The sequence below is a fragment of the Rutidosis leptorrhynchoides genome, unplaced genomic scaffold, assembly GCF_046630445.1.
Source record: "Rutidosis leptorrhynchoides isolate AG116_Rl617_1_P2 unplaced genomic scaffold, CSIRO_AGI_Rlap_v1 contig99, whole genome shotgun sequence".
NCBI classification, from domain to species: Eukaryota; Viridiplantae; Streptophyta; class Magnoliopsida; order Asterales; family Asteraceae; genus Rutidosis; species Rutidosis leptorrhynchoides.
In genome coordinates, this window is record NW_027266892.1 from 27,716 (window position 1) to 49,898 (window position 22,183).

Below are 22,183 nucleotides of genomic sequence, written 5' to 3' on the forward strand. Positions count from 1 at the left end.
CACGTCACCTCCTTCGACACCAAGATATACTTGCTGAAAATGTCTTCAATGATTGAATACTCGGGGAGTGCAGGATTAATTCATCTGAAGCATCAAAACCCAGATATAGTTGTACGATCAAGTTCGGACATCTTCTCTTCTCCGATCCGAGGCGTCCGATACATTACAATAATTGTTCTTACATCAATGTCTTGTTAGTGTCATTTGAAATACGTTCAACCACATCAATCCAAGAATCACGAGCACTTGATATCGGTCGCCCAATACATTTCCGAGTGATACAGATTCAAAGTACCAATCATTGACAATATGTTTAACTAATAATGTTAGTAACTTGATCAACAAGTTACATTATCAGACAATATATGGCAGATTAGAATCAAACATTTAGAAACCAAACCATTTCGTTTCCAATTAGAAATGAAACAGATTAGAAACCAAATGCAATTATAATGCAATGATATAGATTAAAACGAATTAGAGACGGATTAGAATCGAAAGTTAGCGACGGATAATAAGATTATTCTTAACACTTTTCGAAATATAATCCTAAACCAAGTATATATATATATTAAAACAATAGTAATCCTGAATTTATTTTTTATAACAACTAAAAATAATTATTAAAACCTACATAAAAAAATCTCTTAAAAAATATATTCAAAAAATACTTTAAAAATTAGAACTCCTATCCAGAAAAAAAAAGGTACTATTAACAGTTACCCTTCTAAATTTTTCTTACATAATAGGAGTACTGTACTATCAAGCGGACCCTAAATAAACAAATTGCAATATAATTAGGTTTTTCTATGCATAATAAAATCTTTAGGGACCTATCTGTGAAAAATAAAAAGATGAAGAAACGTCACTGGTGGCAATTGCCAAGTACAAAAACCCTAAAGCGGGCAGAAAAGAAAAAAGCTGTGATTTTTACTTCTGAAAATCCAATTTTCCATCGAAATTCACTCTGCTTCATTCAAATTCATGGCTGATACCAAACCCCCCCTGGAACCCACATTCCCGGCGAAACGAAAAGCCGATTTGGATGTCGAGCTGGACCCTCCGAGCAAAACCATGAAGCTGCTGTCATCGACACCTGAGCCGGAATTGAAAATCGGGGTTGAAAAAGCTTTAGGTGACGAAAAATCAGTGGCAGCTGATCTTAATGGAGATGGGAAAGTGGCGGAGGAAGCTAAAATCGTTGGCGGCGAGATGGGGTTTGGAGGTGGTGAAGCGAAGGAGAAGGACGGCGGCAATGGGTTTGTGGAGACGACAGTGGACAGGAAAGGAAAAGGGATCGTAATTGAGGAAGATAATGTGGTTAGGGATAGAAAAGGGAAAGTGATTTTGATCGAGGAAGAAGATAAAGTGGTTAGGGATAGGAAAGGAAAAGGGATTATGATTGAAGAAGATGACGATGATGAAGACGATGATGGTGATGGTAATGGTGATAGCAGCGATGATAGCAGCAGCGACGATAGTGATGATGATATTCCTATCAGTGACAGTGAATTGTCCGATGATCCTTTGATGGAGGTTGATTTGGACAACATTTTGCCTTCCAGGACACGTCGGATGCCGTCTCATCCTGGAGTTTATATTGCTGATAACAATCAAGAGGATGATGACAGTAGTGATGATCCTGATGCTTGATTGATCACAGAAAACAGGAAATTGGTATTTTGGAAAAAGAAGAGGTTAGTGGAATTTTTGTGTATGATTGGTTATATTTCGAACGGTATTTGGATAGGTAATTGGTTTTCTGTAACAATGTGGGAATGCTTATGTAGTTAAATTATCCCTAGCTCATCATGCTTCGGTTTTTTTTCCATAACTACACAGGATTGTAGGTTTTATATAATTTCTGTGCTGGTGTTTGTTTCTCTCAGATTATGAATGATCTAGTCGAGTATGGTTTAGCTTACATAGTGTTGGTGTTATGCTATTTATGTTTTCCTGATTGTTATCCTGCATTTGGCATGTCTACGACTATGCATTATTGGTCGGGATGATGAAATCCATTGCATTGTCAAATCATACAGAGTGGGAGTTCTTTTTGTAAGTATTTAGGCATATGCAATAACCAAAACATGGTATCATACTATGTTTGTGGTTACCAAACTTTCTTTCAAAACAGTGGTTCTGTTTTTCCCCCTTGATAACACTTAGATGTTCAATGTGGTTTTTGTACCAAAGCGATTGCCTTTACCACCACTTAATCTTTTCACTCTGCACTAGACGTATCAATTGAGGATTCTTCATAGTTTTTCAATCATTCTCACGGATTTTTCTTAGTTTTGTAATCTACAAGCTAGTAATTAGGCTGTGTAAAGTTTCAAGAATGGAGACCTAGGCACAAACCAGGTGTTTTTTTTTAGTCTTAGTGAAGTCTTTTACGGAAGTTTTCTTAATTTGCTGTCACTTTTGTGGATTGAAGCTTTTTCAGCAAAATTTCCTCTTTGCTAGCTATTTCCATCATAAGAATAAGGTCTCGATCTAATGAATATTGTCAATGAGCTCTCTCACATTCTGATATTTTATCTTGCTATGTCCAACTCCGATTCTATATATGGATGTTGTACTTTGCTTGTTGTTGTTTATGTCGAAGCCACCTTGAGACATTTTGTCCACTCTACTTTGAGTACCAATGACTCTGTTTTCTGATAGTTAGAAAGTTAAGCTTGTAAGGTATTAAACGGTATCCTTTGGATGAAGCATTTGCACAATTGCACCGAATAAGTCTTCTTCCCCTTGAAAAATTCTTGGGTAGGAACTTCCTACTTTGGGCATACAAATCACCACTGATTAGATACATTTTATGCCCTAAAATGAATGTGATTCAGATTTTTCCCAAATCATAACCGATTTAATTGTTAGATGAATCTCTATGGACTATGATCTATCTATCAAGTTGAAAGCTTTCAAGTTTGGTCCTCTGATAATGATAAACTCTAAAATGGTCCTGGCTTAGGTTTAAATCCTAATTGAAGCCCATTCTTGTCTGGCTTCGATTGTGATTTGTGAAGATGTTCTGCTACACAAACAAAACTTAGAAAAAGATGGGCTTGAGAAAGATGTCCACAAGCAGTCTTATTGGTGTTCAGATCAATTCCTTTCTCTCTCATTTTGCTACCTGTAAATTTGTCTATTCCCCCTAGAGACGGCATTCGGCTTACCCTATTGTATCGTTAATCTTAAGAGCAATGAGTTAAATTAATTGTCTCTCTCGTTACCTCTTACAGTGGAATGCGTTTTCAATTTCTACTACATTTCTTTGTCAATCTCTCCGAGTACCAGCTGAGTTAAGCTGACATAATGCTTCCTTCCTTCCACAAGTTTCCTTTCACTTTAGCAGATATGAGACCAAACCAGGACCTCTATACATAATGTCCCTGTAAAAGATGAATGAATGAATTGTGGGGCTTTTTTGGACCATCCTAGACATTTAGAGCGACATCTTATGTTTCATCTCATTTTCTTTTTAACCAAGCTATTTCTTCCGAAGACGTGACTCCTGAGTTCGATTTTCGGAAGCGACTTTCGTTTCGATAATTTATGGGTAGTAGATTGTATTAGGTATATTAAAAAAATATATATTATTCTCGACCAATCATATTCCAGGAGGACCACTTCGCAAATTTTCTCCGTGCGTTATCATCATAACTGAATATGAGAGGAGAATTAAATTATATAAGAGAAAGAATTTATAATGTGTTGTTCATCATCCAAAATAAAAATACAACAATCTATTTTATCTATGATCACTAAAACTAGATAACAATGAAATAAATTATGTATTTAGATAATGTAAAAATCAAACTTTAATGTGTAAATCACATGGTTGCAATTCTTGCAAATGATGGAAGCAAAAGTGCATTTTGAAGATATAAATGATAATCACCACTTCATTTATTTATTTTTATTTGTTAACAAATTTTAATTATGTAATTATATGCAAGTGGGTCTATGATTAAATTTGATTAGTTTTAGCCTAACCACTGATCACTTATAATTAATTTTCTTCCTTAGAAAATTTGCAACTTGCATTTTCTTCCATTGGACATTTTTTTTCTAATAACGTCACATCTCCAAAACAAGACAAATTTTGACAAGTAAGAAACACTTTGCTTGCACCGTCTTAATTTAATAAATAAGTAAAAATTGTGAGAAACTATATCGGTTTAAAGGATTCGATCATCGCAAGATATACATGCCCCCGGTCTGATTCAAACCCACGGTCTACAGTTCTTAAATTTTAAGAATCGAATCGAATTTTTAAAATTTTTTAGGCGATTTTGGTTTTATCTAGACGGTTCTGATTCAGTTATACACAATATTTCTTCAAAAATATAAATTGGAATATAATCATAAATATTTCGATTTCGATTCCGAACTGTATTGAACAATTTGATACGGTTGCATTTCCGAATCGGACCGTAGCCATCTCTATTGCAAGAAAATTCATTATGAAAGTTCGAGTTTCATAATCAGCTCTTCTTTTTTTCTCTTCTTTTTTCTTTTTTAAGTAAAACTAATTAATTTTTTAAAAGTTAATTAATTAATTTAGTGCATGCACGTTAGCCCGTTGAAATTGAAAAAGACAGTATGTTAATCTAATCTGGAAGCAAAGGAATCGTCTGATGTAGAAGGACCCCACCATCACATGGCTATCAATGTTTTTTATGGGCCCCCCAACTGGGAGATTATTATATTATTATCCAGTAAATAAAAAAGATAAGTAATAATAATCCATTAAAAATGTATACGTGGCAGAAATATGTGGGACCCGGAAAAATGTTTGACTGTGAGACATATCAAGTTGAAATATTACTAAGGTCGGGATTCGGGAGCATGTCATGCCATATAACACCAACTAATGAAACAGTGATAAGGAGACTTTGTCTACTGTTTCCTAAAATTTGTAACCAATGTAGTTAAATATCAAAACCCTATCGTAGACGTGGTCGAATGAGAAGAAAATAAGTAATAATTTAATCTTTATTATTGTCGTAATTTGTTTGTTTCGTACTCTAGTATTTCTAAATTTAGTCGGTATTTTTCTTTTATGGTTTTAGATTACGATTATCATTGTTTAATATATGATTTTTCATTGTAATTCATTATGATAGTTGAATCATGGACATGACTTGACTCAATTATTTTAACCAATAATATTATTTTTCTTTTTATAAAAAGAAAAAATTCAAAATTTTATTTTAGAATTTAGGATAGGAAGTTCTTACGATATAAAATAGGTGAACACTATAATTCTTGACAAGGACGGGTGAGTACTTGTGGAATTCTTTTTCGAGAAGTAAGTTATTACCGTTTTCACTAATAATAAGCTCGTTTTTCTACGTTTTTATCGCATCATATTCAAGGGCGGATCCAGGAACTAACATCGGGTGGGATCGAAAGTAGTCATAGATTTTTAAAGATGGAACATGATTTTAATTTGGGTGGATCGGTGAGAGTTTATTATCCGTATTGAATTTAGTTAATGACATTTAATTTTGATATATTTTTTTAATAACCAATAGTATTGTCAAGACATTAATAATATGAAGATTGTAGGATATTAAAGTCACACCACGGATTTTTTTTGTTATATTAAATGGTGATTCATAAATAATAATTATTTTTTATTAAATCAGTAAAATTTTAATTTAATAAAATAAATTTTACTATTAAAAATAAAATTGTTAAATTTATCTGATACATATAATATATTTTAATTCTAAAAAAAATAAAGTATTCAGTAATCCAATTTATATGGCATGGATATTATATTGTTTAAAAATGTAAGGAAGGAAAAGAAAAAAAAATAAGATACAAGGTCCACTCTTATTAGAAATCGAACTTAAGAATGTAAAGAATTCTTTTATATTACTTATCACTATGTCAAAAATTATTTTGATATTTATATGGTGAATAAATTTATATATTCTCATTATATAATTTATTTTTTCTAAAATATTAGATGCACGTGAATCCGTCCCTGACCATATTCCACATCTCTTCATCCATTTTAGATATAAACTTGATTGGTTATTTTGAAATCAAGTTCGAGTAATAAGTTCATAACTACTCAATTTAAGAGGATAATCATTAATTCTTCATGAAATTGTAGTTTTTCCCAGCCTCCTTATCCAATATATACTACCAAATCTAAAGTTTTACTACTTCAAGATGAACACGTTTCTGTCTTTTCATGTCATATCCAATTAAACAACATTTTTCTTCTTTTTCGGCATTTTCTTCAAAACGTGTTGTGGAAAATTTTGAGCTAAATTAAGTCAATTTCACTGCTGCTGATAAAAAATATATTTGGACAAAAATAATTGGGATAAATATTTAATATGGAGAGTGGTGTAGAGACTCGTAATATCGTGACACGAACATTACTCCTTAACCTTCACCATCATTATGAGACTAACTAATCTAACTTTTAATTAAACTAGTTCTTTCAAAAACGTAAGCTAACTGTAAAACATTAAACCTGCATATAAATAACAACTTCTTTCTTAGCTTGAAAAAGGTAATTTATTTTGAGCATTCAGCTTCTTTAATCATCTAATTAAAGTAACAGTCACTATAAAAAAATTTAAAAATAAATTGGCAATTATTGATAAAGTAAAAAAAGCAAATACATACTATTCTACAGCTCTGCTACAAGACAAACAAGAGAGACTGTCTATGATTTTTTATTTTTTTTGGACGGAATCTTTCTTTGGACTAAATTATATATACACTTCAAGTTTATAATTTTTATTTTTTTGAAAATTCTCAAGTTTATAATTGAAAATGAATATTTTGAAAAAACTATATTTTTTTATTTTATTTTCCCTAATCCAAGTGATTAAAAAAAAATTTCTCACAAAAATCGGATAAAATAAAAGAGAAGAACTTTATCATTATGAGAAGAAATAAATGAAATTAAGAAAAAAAAAGTACTAAAATAATTAATTTAATCGGCATAATAGAGTTCCACATGGTAATGTCGTCATAATACGACGGCAGTATATCTCACTCGCGCAAGTATGACTTCCAAAACTATTTTATCTGCTGCGTGGCGTTAAGAATCACATATAACAATGGTCCCTACTGTTTATTTCTCTTGAGTTTCAGTCCTTCATGTTACTTTTATTAATCTCTTTGGCCCTTATCAAAATTTGACATTGTATTTATCGCCCTCTTCATTCATTGTTACTTCATACTTGAGATCAAGTTGGCTCTTTGATGCTGACACGTTGGTTTTTGCTGAGTCAAAGCGTAATCTATGAGTTTAACCAGTCTAGATTAGTATGATATCAGCTCCTCTTTCGTCATTGTCTCTACTATCTATATTCCGTTTTTTTTTATCTGCACCGATCATCGATATTATCAACCAATCAAAATCTGTCAGAGTTTTTTAGTCATTTTGAACTTCGAGTAGAAGAAAATGGTCATTTCAGCCCAGCTATGGGTGCAACTCTCCGTTGGACTAGACTAGATTAGACTAGACTAGTTTTTTGCCATGAAGATAAGAAATAGACTAGTTTTTTGCCATGAAGATAAGAAAAGTGACAGTTAATTTGGAACGGAGAGATAGAAAACAAGCAAAATAAAGAGGGTCATTTAAGAAACAAAAATTCAATAAGGATCTAGATTATCAAAGATTACAACATAAAGGGCATATATTACAGTTTGGTCTTTTCCCATTACTCAAACAAAAAGTAAATAAAAAAAAGACAGGATATTGCAGAGAAAGGAAAAGACACATGCATGTTACACCAATCAACGGCGAGATTCCATTTATGTTTCCAATCAATCAACACCAACCGTTAGATCTAATGAAAGTTTAATCTTAATTAAAACACAAACCTCCATTGTTCTTCCTCCTCTCTCTCTCTCTCTGTGTAGAAGTAGAGCTTAAAAGAAGAAATGTTAGAGAGAGAAAGAAAACCCAATTAGCCATTTTTGAGTTTGAGTAAATCATAATTAGAAAGTTTGGTTTTTTTTTTTTTTTGAAAAAATATGTTTTTTTAGGACTAGATCTATGAATTTTGGGTTGTTTCTCAAATAATGTAATCATAAGAACAAAACCCTTTTTTTTTTAATTTTAGATCTGTTGTCATTTTTGAGCTCAAGGGATTAATTTTTCTCAGGAAAGTTTGGATTTTTCTTTTCCTGGGAAAGTTATGAATTATTTCCCAGATGAAGTGTTAGAGCTAATTTTCGACTTTGTAACCTTACACAAAGACAGAAACTCAGTCTCTTTAGTCTGCAAATCATGGTACTGGATCGAGAAATTCAGCAGGCAGAAAGTGTTCATCGGAAATTGTTACTCAATCAGCCCGGAGAGGTTGACGGCGAGATTTCCGGCACTAAAGTCACTGACCCTGAAAGGGAAACCCCATTTTGCTGACTTCAACTTGGTCCCACATGACTGGGGAGGGTTTTTGTTACCTTGGATCGAGGCAATGGTGAAAGCTAAGATCGGACTTGAGGAGCTCAGATTGAAGAGGATGGTTGTTTCCGATGAGAGTCTCGAATTGCTTTCTCGAGCTTTTCCCAATTTCAAGTCTTTGGTTCTTGTTAATTGTGAAGGGTTCACAACAGATGGCTTAGCCGCCATTGCAGCCAATTGTAGGTAAGGGAAATCCCACTTTTTGAAGCTCTAATTTGGTCAAGTTAAGATTATTTTGTGTAAATTAAGTTATATTTGAAGCTACAATTAAGCATAATGTTGATTTTATAGTTAAGACAGATTGTTTCTTAAGCAGTTAGCAGCTAAATGTGCTTTTAGATAGCATTGATTGTTACTAGGAATGGAAATTTTGTTCATAGTGACTTGTGGATCCAATAAAAGAATTAATCTGTTTAAAAATTGAATTTTTATGGATTGGGTTGACTTTTTTTTTCATGTTTGTTAAATCCAGGCATCTTAGGGAGTTGGATTTGCAAGAGAATGATATTGAGGATCATAGAGGCCAATGGCTTAACTGCTTTCCAGAGAACTCTACTTCTCTCGTCTCTCTGAATTTCGCATGCCTTAAAGGAGAAATCAATTTGGCAGTACTTGAGAGGCTCGTGGCAAGATCTCCTAACCTCAAAAGCTTGAAGCTCAATCGTGCAGTGGCTCTCGAGACGCTTCAGAGGATATTGGTCAAAGCTCCTCAACTCGCTGACTTGGGTACGGGATCTTACGTTCAGGATCCAGCTTCTGAGGTTTACACTAAGCTGGAAGCTGCCATTAAAAAATGTACCTCTCTGAAAAGTTTGTCTGGCTTTCTGGAAGTTGCTCCTCGTTGCTTGTCGGCTTTTTACGCGATCTGTCCAAATTTGACTTCCTTGAACCTGAGCTATGCGCCTGGAATTTGCGGGACTGAGCTAATGAAGCTAATTCATCATTGTAGGAAATTGCAGCGCTTATGGGTATTGACTTTATCCCTTTGTTTTTTTGAATAAGTATATCCAATATAGTTCCATTTGTATGAAAAAGTCTGAAATGTCATTCCCTGTTGTATGTGATATGTTCTTATCAATGGAAATCTGTGCAGATACTTGATTGCATTGGGGACAAAGGACTAGAAGTGGTAGCTTCATGTTGCAAAGAATTGCAAGAGTTGAGGGTTTTTCCATCTGACCCTTACGGAGTTGGAAATGCCGCTGTGACGGAGGAAGGCTTGGTTGCGATATCGGCCGGTTGCCCGAATCTTACTTCGTTACTCTACTTCTGCCAGCAAATGACCAATGCTGCCCTTATAACCGTCGCCCAGAACTCCCCAAACTTTACTTGCTTCCGGTTATGTATCCTCGACCCGACTAAACCTGACGCCGATACACAACAGCCGCTCGATGAAGGTTACGGGGCAATCGTTCAGGCATGCAGCGGTATCAAACGGTTGTCAATTTCCGGCCTATTAACTGACCAAGCCTTCCTCTTTATCGGAAAATACGCTGAGAAACTTGAGATGCTTTCCGTCGCTTTTGCCGGAGATAGCGATAAAGCAATGCTTTACGTTTTGAATGGGTGTAAGAAGCTTAGGAAGCTAGAGATCATGAATAGTCCTTTTGGTAATGTTGCACTATTGCAGTACATGGAGAAGTATGAGACAATGCGATCTCTTTGGATGTCGTCTTGTGAAATTACACTTGGAGGATGCAAATCACTTGCAAAGAAGATGAAGAGGCTAAACGTGGAAATCATGAACGAGAACGAAGACATGGAGTTCAATCGGGATGATGATTCTCAGAAGGTTGAGAGGATGTACTTGTATCGATCACTTGTAGGCCCTAGGAAGGATGCTCCGGACTTCGTCTGGACTTTGTAGCTTTATTCTCTTTTTTCTTAGTACTTGTATTTTGTTACTAAGTTTTAGTGGACTATTGCTACTGCTACTGTTGTTTAATTTAATTTACAAGAGATTTGCTATTTGTCATCCTTGTTATTACTGTGAATTAGATCTCTGCTAATATCATTTCTCTTTGTTTCTATGTTAGTTAGACAAAATATGTCAAACTTCAGGTGTGTCAAAAATATAAATAGCAAACTAAGAACATCTCCAATACAATACAAAATCGAGATAAGAGACATTTTCCGATTCGGGAGACGCACAGGAGATGGTCTAAGGATCGAAGCTGGTCTAAGGATCGAAGTTGGTCGGAATCTGAATTCATCTTATTTCCAATGGAGTTGACGATTGAACAATCACAAATCTGTAAATCCTATACTATAATGTATAATACTCTAGTTTACAAGATGTTGAGTTCTAAATAACAAACTGTAAATCCATGAACAAACACAGATTCAAGAACTAAACTGAGGTGAAATACTAAACCTCATATTTTAAACATAACATTGATGACAGTCGCAGATTGTAATGAGCAATTTGGAAAAAGAAAAGCATCCACCAAAGAAGAATAGCAGGAAGCTTTATTTAGTTAAACCGAACCGGACCGAATCAAACATTCCATTTTTTTTTCATCTTATGCAACAGCTACAACACTCCTCCAACAAGCAGCAGCAACAGATTGCAGCAAAACTATAATTGTAAAAGAACATGAAGAATGTTATCAAGTCCAAAAATATCACCATTATGAAAATCAAGGAGTAAATCGTAATGAAGTTAAAGTTGAAGGACTTAATTGTAAATGTTTGAAGACTTTGCAATCCTAAAAGGCAAACAGCATACCAGCCTCTGAGAAATGAAAAGCAACCAAGATCAGAGTAATTGTCATGCTGGCGGCGATAGTGGTTGTAAAGAGGTGGAGCTTGCGGTGGTGGAGGATACGTCCCCTCAGTGAAATACCCTTGGTACCCTTCGTGATATGGCCGGGCAAGCGGTGCCGGTGGCGGTGGTGGGTATCCCTGAAACGGTGATGGTGCTGATGGATATTCTGACGGTGGAGATGCAAATCCTACCAAACAAAAAGAATTTACGAAATCAAAACTCTATAATCTCAATCTGATAAAAATTTAAAATTTAAACTGAAAAATAAGAATTAAAGAAGAAGAAAACGAAGGGTTTTTGTTCATACCATGAATATGATAACTCATTTTCGTTTGTTTTCAAATGTCAAAGAGATGGTATAATCTTCTCTTCTCTTCTAGATTTATTTATGTTATATATAATAATTATCATATATATGACATAAGAGTCTTGGATTTTCTGCCGAAACATAATTATATAAGATTTAAAAAAGGATAAAATTTAATATGTTTTGGAAAGTTGCAAGTGTTTTAAAGTATTTCGAACTCTTTTAACTTCGAAAAGAAGATTTCGAATGAATATATCACTACATAAACTAGAACGAAGTAACTTCCAGGAAAAGTAATTGAGAAAGGACAAAACAATCTGTCATCTGTTAATACTTGCACTGATCATGTGTCAAGATTTTATTACAAGTAACTTCTAGGAAAAGTAAGAAATTTCATTTTTCGATTACATAAAGTAACAAAATATATTTCTAGAATGAAGTCTACTACAAAGTTTTCAAGGCTTGTAGGAATTTGAAAGATTAGTTTCTAATTCCAGGAAAACATTACTAACTCAAACAAATAATTCACATTCTTAGGACCAAATTATTGGGATAATTCACTTTTCAGAATCCTTTTCCGGATTCTGGTACTTGTATAACTTGGAACAGATTAGGAAATAACCCAAGTTGAGAATTCCTATCACGACTAACGTCCAGTACACGTTATCTAGCCTCCCATTGTTGATGTTATCCGGCAACCAACTCGTGTCTTTTCGGATAAGACCAGTTAAGGCCGAGCTAGCGTAGTAAGCGAAAGCGATAACCAGAGGCGTCATGGCAGTTGAAGTGCTCTGCAAGGAAACAGGGAATTCCCGATATAAAAGCGAAACTTGTCCCGGTAAATGAAGTGATTCTCCAATTCCGAGTAAAACCAACTATGGAAATAGCCATACAACCGTCATGGGGACCACCGAACCAGGCACAGTCTGGAGATGGTTATCACATGCTACTTGGAGTCTCCTCGCCTCGACGATAGCCGCTACAGCCATGCTGAGGATGTTAAACAAGTGGCCTACTCCTATCCGTTGAAGAAAAGTAGACTTTTGTCGAGTCAGTTTTTGCCAGATTGGGATTATGAAGCGATCTGTCATAAAAATCGAGATAGATGAAGAGACGCAAATTATAACGGTCATTGAACCTGCTGGGATTTCGAAATTATTCCTAAATAAATGTCTATCCATCACTAGAGCTTGGATGACTACGAAACTTGCATGCATTGCTAATGTAACGCTTAGGAAAAAAGATGTCGACCATATAGGCGCAATTCTCATCAGGGTTTTGAAATCTTCTACTTGTTGAACCGTGCAAATCTTCCACGAGCTTTTAATCGAGCCATCTGGTCTGAAATCGGTTTCAGTTTTCAACGCTGCGCGGTTCAAGCAAACAAAGCTCGCCGTCGCCTGAATCTTGCCACTTCCATGGTAATAGTCCTCGTCACGGTCGGATAGAGGGAGTTTCCTTTTCCAAATATAAGCAACGACGACACGAGCAATATCTTTAAATGGACTACCTCTCAGTTTATCGTGTTTGTAGGAAAAATATCCGATAACGAACACAGTCCAACCGAGAAAACTTGTCCCAGCACATAGATCGAATCCCCACCCCCAACTCAGGCTTTGGACATAGAATATAACTGTGGAGCTCAAGACAATTCCTACAAATCCTGTGAAAAAATACCAGTTGAAGACAATAGCCTGTTCTTTAGGTTTTTCGAATTGGTTGGCGCCCATTGTTGCGAGATTAAAGCGTCCACATCCTAATCCAATTGCTCCCATTGTTATTCCTATATAGAGCACTGTCAACTGACCTTTTGTGGCCGATTCGCAGATATTAGATCTGACAATGCAAGGTTTAGGCCGAAGAGAGTGGAATATTGAGCTCAGAGTCAGAAGAACCATCCCCTGCAAGAATATCACACATACACTCAGAGAAACCTAAATTCCTAGGAAACGATGAAGCGTGTATCAAATATTATCTTCGTCCTAAAATAGTCATCAATTTCCCCATACAACATGCATGTAAAAAATTGACAAATATTTTGGGCCGGATCACTCCTGATAAACGTCGTCATGCTTTTTGTCTACGCAGATATTTTTACCATTATGCTCTTGATTGAATGTAGATATAAATAGATTACCAGAAAAGAGATGAAGGTGGAAACAGAGATGACTAAGAAGCAGCCCAAGTAGGAGTCAGCTATGATTGCTCCGAGGACCGGAAAAAGGTTGACGAAACCATTCACCACACTGAAAATCTGAGTTGCTGAAATGCTCTTCACATTATATTCTTGAATCAAATACACCATCAAATTAAAAAGCCATCCATATCCTGACCCATAAATTCCTGCCACAGCGCCTGTTAATTTTAACACAAGAAAAAACAAATTAGAAAGAAAATTCTCAAACTCGAACATTTTGATATACTCCCTCCGTATCAAAATAGATGATATTTCGTATTTAGGTTCATTCATAAAGACATATGTATCTAGTGAAGAATCTTCACTAGATACATATCCACTTGAATGAACCTCATAATACAAAACATCATTTATTTTTATATGAAGGTAGTAATTAAGAATATGATAGAAAGGAGAACCGATTAATTAAGAGATCATTTACAAATGATGAAGGGGAAAGTGATCCATCCTCCTTTTTTTCTGCCGGAGCTAGTCGAGACTTGAGCTTCTTCTTCACGAGAAGCGAGTGAGCTTTCCATCTTCATTAGGCTTGGCAACTATGAATTGGTGCTTAGTGTTTATATGTAAGTGATCATTACCAAACAATGATTAGTTAAACTATTCAAGCATAATTAAAGATGTCATGATTTAAATATATAAACGGTCTCAAGAGAAGAAGCATCAGATGCCACAATAATTTATCCTGGCAAAAGAAGCTTGAGCATAAGATTCTCTCTTTATTAATTCCATTAAAAAGAAGCTTGAGTGCAATGCTTAGAGAATTAACTCTTGGAGCATATTGGCATGATGTTAAACATTGGTTTTGTAAAATCAAGCTGAACATTGTCTCCTGAATCAATCCTGATACGAGCCAAATTCGAGGTTTTGTCGAAATGTGTACTTGAAATTCAGGGAAATATTGTCATGGTAAGGAGCATATGATTTGAAATTGTCATGGCTATAGAAACTACAAACACTAATGCCAACATAAAATATTTCCAAACTTCAATTTTTTTTTATAGCCATGCTAAAGTCTATCAAGGTATGAGACCTACTCAGAGAACAAGAAAAAAAGTAAAATTTCAACTAGACAATCAGAATTCGCTGCGAACTATCTTATCCTCTATGATTCTCAACTTCTTGCTCCCTTTGGCAGCGTTTGATGGGCTCGTGATCAGATAGACACAGAGAGCTACAATCAAAATTCGCTGCGAACTAACTTATCCTCTATGATTCTCGACTTCTTGCTCCCTTTGGCAGCGTTTGATGGGCTAGTGATCAGATAGACGAAGAGAGCTACAATGGAGATGACAAAAACCTCAGAACCGTATCTTGCCAGCAATGTACGTAGATTTTGTTTCTATATATAAACTGGTCCAATCTGCATGATCGCCAAATTAGACTGGACAATTTTGGTTTGGTTTCAGATCTGTAACAAAGAAAATCAGGCATATGTTAAATTTGGTTCTCAGTTAATTGTGCCGATACAATACTGTAAATGGTCAAGTTACTATTAATTTTTCCTAAGCGTGATATGATCATATGACGTTGGAAGAACATTGAATGTCATTGTGATCTCAAAATGTGAATTTTTGAATCATCATTCTCATAAACAGTAAACTTCAATACTCCTAGTGTGGTTCTCTTGATTCTTACTAATACAAAATTAGAAATTTATAAACCCAATGGGACATGAACAATCGGTTCAATTCGATGACATTTTTTCTAATGGTTTAATTAGTTTCTTGAACCACAAGCATTTGAAACGACGCAAGACGAGGTCGCTTCTTCTAAACTCTAAACTCTAAAAACAAGTAAAAGAAAAAAAGACAACACATCAAGAATTCTCTATGAACTAGTTGTATACTTTCTGATTCTCAACGCTTCTTCTTGCTTCCCTTGGCAGCATTTGATTTTGATGGGCTCGTGATTAGATACAGAAAGAGAGCTACAATGGAGATGACAGAAACTTGAGATCCGAATCTAGCCACCAACCTCTGCAAATTCAAAGGATTGAAAGATGGTTGGAAAAGATAACACAAAGGCATTTGCAGATAACACAACAAGAAAATGCCAATGATTTTTGCTGCATATATCAATTCAGAATAATATACATGTTTAAATCATTTGACCCTTATCCACAGTCATTGACAAGAAAATAAACAACAATGATCTACTCTGCAGTCTACTCCTGATAAGAAAATTGCTAACAACTATCAAATCCAGCGGACGGTTTATGTCATTTCTTATAACATGAAGGAATCATCATTCCAAGTTTGATTAATCTTAATATAAAAGACCAAGAAAGGAAATCCATACCTTAACCAAGTCAAATTTAGGTTCAGCTACTTTGTCGGCGAGAACATCCAAAGGTAGGATCGGAGTTGAATATGCCACCTGGAAACAAAGCAGCACCATAAGCTTAAACTTGCTTACAATTTGGGTAATAAGAAAATGTATTTGGGATATCTCATTGGAGGTCAAACCTGTAAATCGGTCTTTGTTGGGATACGGAAGGTAACAACTGCTGGTACACCATAGAACAATCCCTTTGTTGTGGCCTCAAGTTCGAAAGAATGAGATAGAATACCACCACTGCAAATGAGTTTACTAAGTTAGATGATAATTTTTGCTTAAAAAGAGAAAAGAAAGTGATGTAAAATAGACACTCACGCATCAAGTCTTTCCCATGACTGTGAAGTATTCCCGTTGATGACAGTAAATGTATCACGGGGCCACGTGTCATCATTGAGAGTTACATCATATGCTGTCCTGGAAAATTATAAAACAGCATTAGCCAAACACACTAGGATTTTCATTATCACAAACAATGGAAACACTGATGTTCCTCTTGCGTTTGGAGCATCACCCTCAAAAAACCTATTTTTTGCTTCAAACACAAAGAGAATGCAGCAATGACCATGCATTGTCAAGTGGCGTTGGTCATCTTTTAGGATTGAAGTTACGAACTGAACATATATTCACTTTCCTCCCAAAATTGTAAATTCAAAATTGCAAACATAACCAAGTCATCCATCCCATCACGATATCATCGAACTTAATTCAGAAATCACCAAGCATGTTCATATAGCTATATCACTAATGTCTTTAGTCTTTACCAATTGCTGATTAGAATGTTCAAACAACATTAAAGATTTCTACTCGAAACCCAGAAATTAAAACAATCGTAAAGCCGAGTTAAGCTTAAAGATCACATCTTTTATGCTCACAAACTAAACCCCAACTCTAAAACACCTAAAAATCATAATCAGAAAACAGAATTCAATCATGTCAAAATGGCTTTATCCAAAAACAGAATTCATAACATCCGTCAATTATAAAAGCTGATAAACCCAGATCAGATCCGGTTAATTCAGAAACTGAAAAAAAGAAAAACGTACGATGATCCTTGATTATAAATGTCAATAGAGACAGAGACGCGCTCCACACCAGATTTGAGCTTGGCGAGTGTAGCCTTCTTATGTGCCACGATGAAGGGTAAGTCTGTTGTTGTAGTGGCTAGAGCCGACGAGAAAAAGCACAGAGCTACAAAAATGGCGATCAAAGACGACGACGATTTGGAGATGGGATTCGCCATTGATATAATACAAGTCTGATTGTGGACTTCTCTGAAAGAAAGAAAGAAGACTTATAATATTATTATATATTGGTTGTATGGGGCCCGCTTAGAATCATAATGACGTTAAATAAGCTGATGTGGCGTCCAGTCAGATTAAAATAACCAATCCTAATAATCCTAGTCTGACACTGCTATCATTCCGACGTGGACAAATTCGCAAGAATTAAAGATCTCCTATTTGGTCCCTGATTTATCTTAAGTTGAGTATTTTAATCCCTGTAAATAATCTTTTATGCAAATCGTGACTCTCCCTCCCTCCACTGGCGGATCCACAACAGGGCATGGAGGGGGAGAGTCACATAAGTATTTCTAGTCCTCAATATATGGAGTATTATTTTATAATCTTATCCCATAATTAAAGAATATAAGTTAAACATATATACATATAGTATTTTTTATAACGTTTATATCAAACATCTCTTTTAAAAATAATCTTATCAAAATATAAAATAAAAATAAACCTTTATTATTTAAAGAAATATTTAGCTAACGTAGTTTTCAATTCTTAACGTAATTTTTTTAAGGGATTATGTTCATTAATTTCATTATAACAACTTATTTTTCTAAACTGTAGATAAATTAATTTAACATATAAAAATTAATTTAATTACTTTGTTTATACATTTAATGCTTGGAAAGAATATATGATCACTGCTTTTTATTAAAAGAAATGTGATGTCAAATAATAAAATTTTAACCTTCAACATATACTCCCGTCGGTCCATTTTTGAGTGTCGCGTAATAAAATTTGTTTCGATCCATTTAAGTGTCGTTTTATGAAATTCATGCATAATTGAGCTATTATTTCCGATCTTACTCATATCTTATAGACAATAGCAAGACTTTTAATTTTAAATCTTATAGACAATAGCAAAATTTTTAATTTTAAATCTGTTCTAATTACAAATTTTATTGTCAAATCAACATTCGACACATGGTTTTTTATTAACGAATAGAAATTTGACGCATGTATTTTAGAACTTTGTGTTTAATTAGGTTTCAAATTATAATTTTAAATCAATGATATTAATTTTTTTTCCTAATGAGAAAATCAAAACACGATAATAATATAATGATTCCTAATAAAATTCTACCAATTATTTTTTCCTAATATAATAATTTTAGTCCTAATCAATTTATTATCTATTATTTAAAAAATTATTCTGATAAAATTATAATACACTATTTTTTTTCTAATTTTCTTATTAAATAATTTTTCTTAAATAAAATTCATTATATTATTTTTTCTATTCCTAATTAAAATGGATATATCTTCTTTTTTCATATTCAAATGAAAATATTATTAAAAATATTATTCCTAATCAAATTATAATATATATTATTTTTTTAATTTTTTATTAAACTATTATTCTTAATAAAAATTCGTTATATTTTTTTTATTTTCAATTAAAATATGTATATCTTATTTTTCAAACAACTAATAATTTTTCCTTAATAAAATTCATTTTATTCAGTTTTTCTATTTCTAATTAAAAAGATATATCATTTTTCCCTATTCAAACGGACATATTATTAAAAGTATTATTCCTAATCAAAGTATAATATATATATATATTATTTTTTCTAATTTTTTTATTAAACTATTATTCCTACTAAAAATCCGTTATACTTTTTTTCCTATTCTAAATTAAAATAGACATATCTTATTTTTCAAGCAATATGAACAACTAAAATTGATTAGATGCAATTATAATTTTTATTATGAAATCAAATTTTGATATGTGACTTTTATTTTTTGCTATGTTTATTATTTTAGAAAACAAAATAATTTTTTAATTCTAATAGGATTGTAGATTTTGAAATAAAAAATCAAAATAATTATGACTATATAAAATTAATATTTTTCCTTTTGATATGTTATTTGACATATTTATATTTAATAATATTTAATATAAATAATTATTATATAATTTTTTTATAATATATTTAAATTATTAATTTTGAAAGGTATGGATTTCCCGTTCAACGGACGAGCCCATTTACTTGTATTATATAAGAGGCATACATGTAGTTTAGTCTACCTTAATTATTTTTTTAAAATTCACAACTTTCATTACGCGATATTTGAAATTGACCGAAAAGAGTATAATATTTTACCCCCAATGCGGAAAATTCCTGGATCTAGCACTGCCTCCCTCCCCCTCTGATCAAATCATAAAATCAAAATATAGCAATCCGAAGAGGTCATGAGGGATCATCATTATTATTAAATAGTGAAAGGAGAATAAAATTTTGAAATCTGTAACGTTAAACTATGAGCATTAAACTATAATTATAAGGGTATATATATAGCAGGTAATAAATTACTTATTTACCGTTATTTGGCACGATTTCGGACGAAACTGGCCGTTTCTCTAACGTGTATCATTTTCGAGGCCTCCGATTCTCACACTTAGAATGAGAGAAAACAACCTGTCAAGTTATCCAAAAGGAGATCCAGGAACATTCTAGGATTCTGATCAAAATTGCATGGTTATATTATCGGATAGTTTTCTTTTGATTCATTAGGAATTAATTAGCCAAAAGGAGACTTCCAGGAACATTTGGTGAATTCTTCTTCAAACATTATATATTGCGGCTAGAGTTCGTACAAATTTCTACGTGGAAGAATAGAAAGCCTAGCATGAAAGAAAAGAACCTGTCCGATTAGCCAAGGAGATTTCCTGAAATGACCTCTTAGGATTTTCTCGCCACTTTAGAAACTTCCCTAGAATTTATTTCCAGGAAAGTCATCCTTGGCTACCAAACAAGAATCTTGTTCTCATGTTAGACTTCTCTTCTCTATTCTTCTTCATCTTCTTCGTCCTCTGAAGTATCCGAAGACGCTCGATGCTTGAGACACTGCTCAGGAAGTCTCTAATCATTTATTTATAGTAATAAAAGAGGAATATTCAAGACTAGATAGAAATCGGCTAGTCATTTCTTGAGACTTTCTTTTTTTCTCATGATCATTATCTTTTTTCACATTCTAATTAAGTGCATGCATCATTTTTTAAGTTCCTACCATGGAATATATTCCATTTTCCTTTAGTTGCGATCGAATTCGGAATTTCTAGAAGAACCTGTTAAAAGGAGTTCCAACCAAAATACTGCTTTTTTTTCTCCACTGAAGTCTCTAAACTTTACAGAAACTTACATCTGAGTCCTTAAGCTTACTTGCATTGCATCTAGATCACTTTTTATTTTCTTATTAAATCCTCAGAGTCACGCCAGTAAAATAATGTGTCTCTTAATTCTACATCAAGTGATAATTTACGGTGTCGTTAGTTTTGATAACAAAAGAATGCATGCAGCTATAAGATGATTTGAAAGCTCAGAAGTCAGAAGTATAGATACAATATGAGTTTAAGGAGAAATATGTAACTTCTTAAAAAAGTCCGAGGCTTCCATTTTCAGTATCCCTCAAATGGAATAAAATGGAGGATTTTGACCTTCTGTAGTCATATAAATAAATAAGAAGGCACAAATCTTGCTAATTAAAGTATGTGGGCTTTCATCTTGGAGGTCATGGAGTCGATTCTTCAGGATCGTAATTCTGGAGGAGGACTACCCCCATTATATAATCCAAAACCGTTGAATAAAAAAAAAGATATGTATAAATTTCATGATAGATAAAAGGGTAGAGTGCATAATACCCTCTGATTTTGGTTAATATACAGTTTCCCCCGTATAAATTCAAAAATATTAATCCCATAATTATTGAGCTTATTATACAAACTCCCCCCTAAATCGTATCTCCGTTAGATTTTCGTCCCTTTTTTGCTGTCGTAAACAAATACATTTTTTTTAATGACAAACTTGAACTGTTGTTCTTTAATTTAGGTAGATTTGTTTTACTGATAACGAGTAAAGAAGAAAGTGCATAGTTTTATTGATGATGAGATGTTTTTGAATTTTCTTTGGATTCAATAGTACTGCTAGTGTGTGTATAATGTAATCGTGTTGTGGAAGGGAAGAAGGAAGAATAACGTGATAACAAAATAATAGGTTTGATCTTTGGGCATTAATTAACCTCTCGATAATAAAAGGGTAGCAGTGTATTTGTATCTTATTTAACGAGTAACTCTAACGGAGTTGCTATTTAGGGGGAGTTTGGATAACAAGCAAAATAGTTAGGGGGTTAATATATGTTTTAAATTATAGGGGGAAACTGTGTATTAATCCATAAATCAGGGTTTTTTCTTTTCACTTTACCCTAGATTAAAAAAGAACTTGGAATAAAAAAAAATATATAGTTATATAATAGTAATAAAGTGTTTAACCAGTAATTTTCCGAAAATTATTCCGCAAAAATGAAGAAAGCTCAATTCATTGTGAAGTGTGACGGTAATAGATTGGCACATGCTCTCGCTCATTATGATATTTTGATTAATCTAACAGCTTTTAATTATAATAATTTGTCACACGTTGTGGTTCGTATTTATTTAATGAAGGGCCGGTTTTTGATTTCAAAAAAAATTCATTGTGAGATGCTGTAAACTTTGTCAAAAAGTTAATGCTATTGCCACTATATATTGACGAATGTGACTTGGAGCTATTTCTTTCTTTCTTTCTCATTAGGTTTTGCCTTTTCTGAATTAAAAAAAAAAGATTTTGCCTTTTCTTTTTTCCTTAATTAAGAAATCAAGGCCACAGTCAGTAGTGATATTGTTGATAAAGTGGGGATGACCGAATCGGTCAATTCGATTATTTTTACAGATCAATAATTAACATTTTTATCCCACCGCTATGTGCGCAAACGGTGAGACTAAGAAGATATCCTAAAAAATCTAAAAAAAGAAACTACTAACATTTTTTATAGTTCAGCATCCGTTTAGAGTTTG

At 33.5% G+C, this 22,183-nt stretch overlaps 3 protein-coding genes across 4 annotated transcripts; 1 reads left to right on the top strand and 2 right to left on the bottom strand.

The window, feature by feature from the left end:
* Positions 1-8,180: 8,180 nt before the first annotated feature.
* LOC139885538 (protein AUXIN SIGNALING F-BOX 2-like) lies at positions 8,181-10,316 on the top strand. The gene is made up of 3 exons (XM_071869290.1): positions 8,181-8,632; positions 8,922-9,417; positions 9,543-10,316. Exons 1-3 carry the CDS (start codon positions 8,181-8,183, stop codon positions 10,314-10,316), a joined length of 1,722 nt encoding a protein of 573 aa, XP_071725391.1.
* Positions 10,317-12,080: 1,764 nt separating this feature from the next.
* LOC139885524 (protein NRT1/ PTR FAMILY 2.7-like) lies at positions 12,081-14,238 on the bottom strand. The gene is made up of 4 exons (XM_071869278.1): positions 14,142-14,238; positions 13,766-13,878; positions 12,420-13,424; positions 12,081-12,314 (listed from the first exon to the last, which is right to left on the bottom strand). The coding sequence occupies exons 1-4, from the start codon at positions 14,236-14,238 to the stop codon at positions 12,081-12,083; spliced, it is 1,449 nt and encodes a 482-aa protein (XP_071725379.1).
* A 1,338-nt stretch (positions 14,239-15,576) lies between these two features.
* LOC139885519 (uncharacterized) lies at positions 15,577-17,297 on the bottom strand. 2 transcript variants are annotated; one of them, XM_071869274.1, is made up of 5 exons: positions 17,101-17,297; positions 16,373-16,471; positions 16,186-16,294; positions 16,025-16,096; positions 15,577-15,696 (listed from the first exon to the last, which is right to left on the bottom strand). In XM_071869274.1, exons 1-5 carry the CDS (start codon positions 17,295-17,297, stop codon positions 15,577-15,579), a joined length of 597 nt encoding a protein of 198 aa, XP_071725375.1. The 2 variants fall into 2 exon arrangements, with proteins under 2 accessions (XP_071725375.1, XP_071725374.1); XM_071869273.1 differs by having other exon boundaries at positions 16,019-16,096.
* Positions 17,298-22,183: the final 4,886 nt, after the last annotated feature.

What these genes read in the sequence shown, in the direction of transcription:
- LOC139885524 (XM_071869278.1), bottom strand. Translation starts at nt 14,238, where the DNA reads ATGGAAAGCTCACTCGCTTCTCGTGAAGAAGAAGCTCAAGTCTCGACT. An exon ending in CACTTTCCCCTTCATCATTT is followed by an intron (nt 13,879 to 14,141) that starts GTAAATGATCTC and finishes TAAAATTAACAG; the next exon opens with GCGCTGTGGCAGGAATTTAT. An exon ending in CAACTCAGATTTTCAGTGTG is followed by an intron (nt 13,425 to 13,765) that starts GTGAATGGTTTC and finishes ATATTCTTGCAG; the next exon opens with GGGATGGTTCTTCTGACTCT.
- LOC139885538 (XM_071869290.1), top strand. Translation starts at nt 8,181, where the DNA reads ATGAATTATTTCCCAGATGAAGTGTTAGAGCTAATTTTCGACTTTGTA. An exon ending in GCCATTGCAGCCAATTGTAG is followed by an intron (nt 8,633 to 8,921) that starts GTAAGGGAAATC and finishes TGTTAAATCCAG; the next exon opens with GCATCTTAGGGAGTTGGATT. An exon ending in GGAAATTGCAGCGCTTATGG is followed by an intron (nt 9,418 to 9,542) that starts GTATTGACTTTA and finishes AAATCTGTGCAG; the next exon opens with ATACTTGATTGCATTGGGGA.
- LOC139885519 (XM_071869273.1), bottom strand. Translation starts at nt 17,297, where the DNA reads ATGGCGAATCCCATCTCCAAATCGTCGTCGTCTTTGATCGCCATTTTT. An exon ending in ATTTATAATCAAGGATCATC is followed by an intron (nt 16,472 to 17,100) that starts GTACGTTTTTCT and finishes ATAATTTTCCAG; the next exon opens with GACAGCATATGATGTAACTC. An exon ending in CTAAATTTGACTTGGTTAAG is followed by an intron (nt 15,697 to 16,018) that starts GTATGGATTTCC and finishes TTGAATTTGCAG; the next exon opens with AGGTTGGTGGCTAGATTCGG.